Here is a 3,939-nt window from a genome sequence, read left to right on the forward strand (position 1 = left end):
GACTAATTGTTTCAGCCCTAGTCCACAGTGAAACAGGACTTGAGACTGGAAGATCCTCGGTTCAAATCCCAGCCTGACTGGAAAATCACTAAGGGCCCTTAGGCAAGGTCTTTAATCCCCTATTTGCTCCCGGTGTGTAGTGAGCGCCTTGTATGGCAGCACCCTGACATCGGGGTGAATGTGAGGCATAATTGTAAAGTCCTTTGAGTGTCTGATGCAGATGGAAAAGCGCTATATAAATGCAGTCCATCTACCATTTATTCCAGGTTGTTAAAAGCGGCACTTCTCCTTTAATTTGGGTTGCCGTATATACGTTTTTCCAGTGATTTTTAGATGAGCAGACAGCTGTTGATTCATGAGATATAACATGAGGACGCTCAGGCTGAAAGAAATACAGCTTATTTACTCCTCTGTTCTGTATAAAACCTGTGTAACCTCTTAATTTTGCTCTCTGAAGAACTTATTTTTAAATAACCTCAAACTGAAAGCAAATCTCTCCAACTTGACATAAATGAGTTAAAAATCTAAAGTCCATCTTCCTGATGAAGTGGTGTAGAGGAGGATTTTCTTCAAAAGAAGACCTGAAAGTTCAGCTACAATTTGACAGTACATTTGAGGTTTTGGTGAAAGAAACTTTTGTATTTCTTCATAATTGATGTCAATAAAGTCCAAGACTATTGTTCATGTTTTCATCCCCTGACTTGTCTAAAGAAAACTGACAATAAAACTGATTATTATTTACAGGTTTTATCAAGTTTTAGAGATTTGCTTTCAGTTTGAGTTTGAGGAAGATAATTTTAGAAATTTTTATTTTTTATTTTTTTTTGTATTTCTTGTATTTAAAATGGTATAAACAAATTAAAATGTGTGAAATTCCAAGTGTTCCAATACTTTTGGAGGGCACAGTATCCTAACCTTATGATGAGTGTAAAATGAGTGTGATATTATTACTGTTTGGTTTAAGAAGGTTTAATTTTCACTGTTGCTGCACTTTGTGTCAAATCATAGTCATATCGTATATCATATTGATATGACAATATTGAGATATGATAATTTGTCCATATTGTACAGACTGACTGTCAGCTAACTGAAAACTTTGAGTATTAATTTACATCTACATTAAAAAAAATGTGCTGATTTAAGCAGGGGAACCTTAAAGTGGCAGGGGGTTAAGAGGGCTGTAATGGGGGGGGGGGGGGGGGGGGGGGGCCTCCCCAGAAGCTGAAAGTTTTTAGTCATGCTAATGCTCCTCAGAAGCATTTATTGAAAATAAAGTCTGAAGGACCTAAATGACATGGTGAGATGGTGAGGATCTTCCAGGCATGTGAGAGGCAAATAAAGAAAAATGTGAGGGGTCTCGGGGGGCAGAGCCAGAAGCATTTATTAAAAAAAAAAAAAGTCTGAAGAGCTTTGCTCGTTGATGTTCGTGACATATACATATTAGTGGAAACACTTTTTATATTAAATGTCTCTTCACAAACCTAAAACCTGAAATTCCCCCCCGATGGAGTGCTGCCCTCTGCTGGCTAACCACAGCCTGCAGTGCATTCTGGTCTGTGGAGGGGAGTTTTCTGCTGGCGCTGTGTCAGCCAATCAGGAATACTCAGTACAAAGAGCTCCAGCCAGTCAAACGCAGGAACTCATGTTGAATTCAGAATTTGCTGTCTTTGACTTCCTGTTAGCTTCACAGAGTCCAGAGACTGTTGTTGCTGGTTTGTTGTTTTGTTTTTTGCGCTTGTTAGTACGTAAGAGTAAAAAATTCATCCTGAAGACACAAAAACAGTTTCAACATTTTGGTCTGATCTTCACTACATGACACTGCAGATCCTGGAGTGTCCGTATGTGTCCTCGAGGCCCCGTTTGTCCCGGATCAGGATGGCCTGGTTGCCATAGCGGCTGTACCAGGCTGACTGGCTGCGGCTCAGGTAGGTGGTGGGTGGAGCCACCTCCAGCTCCTGCTGCTGCTGCTGCCAGACCAGCAGGGACGTGTCCCGGTATCGCAGCCGGGTGTAAGCTTCAGACAGAGCCTTCTGGGCCAGAGGAGGCCGGGCGGGACCAGGACCTACAGCAGGAGTGGCGCACTCCGACATGGTGCCGGATCCAGAAGGCTCCTGGACCAGGTCGAGTTCAGGTCCCAGTCTGTCATGTCCCACCTGCTGAAGAGCTCCGCTGGTCTTCTTTCTACAGGTGAATGATCGACACAAAACTGATCAATAACTGTGATCATCAAAAATGTTGACTGTCTGAACAAAACCCGATATTTTATGACATTATTGTTTGATGTTTTAGCTGCAACCTGACAGGTTTCTGCTTGCGGGAAGTGGATTCCACAACTTCCTGTTTTACTCTGACAACTTCCTGGACTTCTGGTCCTGATTTCGGCCCTGTCCCAATACCCGCACTTCCACCCTTGTGCCCCTCAAATGCACGTTCCCGCTGAGGGCTTTAAGTGTCCCAATTCTCCGGAGAGGAGTTTGCCCCGCCCCGTTTCCGCACTTGGTCTGCACTTCGGCCAAGCCCGCATCGATGCGAACTTCGCTGAAGCCGATTACCCACAATTCATTGATGAATTCAAGATGTCATCGCCTAAACACTTGTTTTTTTTATTCCACAGGGACAGATGAAATGACATATAATTTTATTACATTCCTTTTCACTGGGCACAGGAATGCTTCAACTCAAGGCTACGAGTAAGTTTAAAGCTGTAAACAATATAAACAAGTTTAAGTAAAAAAAAAAAAAACAGTATAATTGTTTATTTAATGACTCTTGCAGCGAAATCATAAAAATTATGGAACTGGAGGGAAAGGTAACTCCTCAGCAATGCAAGAAAAAATGGGAAAACCTTAAGAAAAAGTACAACCCCTGGCAATAATGATGGAATCACCGGCCTCGGAGGATGTTCATTCAGTTGTTTAATTTTGTAGAAAAAAAGCAGATCACAGACATGACACAAAACTAAAGTCATTTCAAATGGCAACTTTCTGGCTTTAAGAAACACTGTAAGAAATCAGGAAAAATAAAAATTGTGGCAGTCAGTAACAGTTACTTTTTTAGACCAAGCAGAGTGAAAAAAATATGGAATCACTCAATTCTGAGAAATAAATTATGGAATCACCCTGTAAATTTTCATCCCCAAAACTAACACCTGCATCATTGGTCACTGATTCATGAACATTGTTCTCTACTTTCCTTTTTTGGTTCTTGCTTGCCTCTACTGGTGGTTGGCTCTCACTGCGGTATTGTATCACTTCCTGTTCCGGAGCACAGCGGTGTTTTTCTGTATCTGTTAGCTGTTTAATCTGCGCAGTTAGATTGATCTAGTTATCTAGATTACGATTTGTTTCCCAGTGTAATCTTTACGTGCCTTAACTAAAGCACTCCTTCTGCTGAATCACCTCTAAATTATTTACACATTATTCACTTTGCGTGTTTTTAGGAATCCACTAGCTTAGCGTAGCTACTAGCTCTTAGCCGATTTAGCATGGCGGCTTCTCCTGTCTCTCCCGCACTTTTCTGCTCTGGGTGTGAAATGTTTAGTTATTCCTCGGCCTCCTTTAGCAGTAACGGTACTTGTAATAAGTGTAGCTTATTCGTAGCTTTGGAGGCCAGGCTGGGCGAATTGGAGACTCGGCTCCGCACCGTGGAAAATTCTACAGCTAGCCAGGCCCCTGTAGTCGGTGCGGACCAAGGTAGCTTAGCCGCCGTTAGTTCCCCCCTGGCAGATCCCGAGCAGCCGGGAAAGCAGGCTGACTGGGTGACTGTGAGGAGGAAGCGTAGCCCTAAACAGAAGCCCCGTGTACACCGCCAACCCGTTCACATCTCTAACCGTTTTTCCCCACTCGACGACACACCCACCGAGGATCAAACTCTGGTTATTGGCGACTCTGTTTTGAGAAATGTGAAGTTAGCGACACCAGCAACCATAGTCAATTGTCT

The 3,939-nt window shown here is 42.9% G+C and overlaps 1 protein-coding gene across 1 annotated transcript; it reads right to left on the reverse strand.

Moving 5' to 3' along the window:
• Positions 1 to 1,500: 1,500 nt before the first annotated feature.
• Positions 1,501 to 2,208, reverse strand: LOC117509906 (putative uncharacterized protein BRD3OS). The gene has a single exon (XM_034169524.1). The coding sequence runs from the start codon at positions 2,088 to 2,090 to the stop codon at positions 1,809 to 1,811; it is 282 nt and encodes a 93-aa protein (XP_034025415.1). The 5' UTR covers positions 2,091 to 2,208; the 3' UTR covers positions 1,501 to 1,808.
• Between the last annotated feature and the right edge of the window lie 1,731 nt (positions 2,209 to 3,939).

The sequence above is a fragment of the Thalassophryne amazonica genome, chromosome 5 (genome assembly GCF_902500255.1).
Source record: "Thalassophryne amazonica chromosome 5, fThaAma1.1, whole genome shotgun sequence".
NCBI classification, from domain to species: domain Eukaryota; kingdom Metazoa; phylum Chordata; class Actinopteri; order Batrachoidiformes; family Batrachoididae; genus Thalassophryne; species Thalassophryne amazonica.

What these genes read in the sequence shown, in the direction of transcription:
- LOC117509906 (XM_034169524.1), bottom strand. Translation starts at nt 2,090, where the DNA reads ATGTCGGAGTGCGCCACTCCTGCTGTAGGTCCTGGTCCCGCCCGGCCT.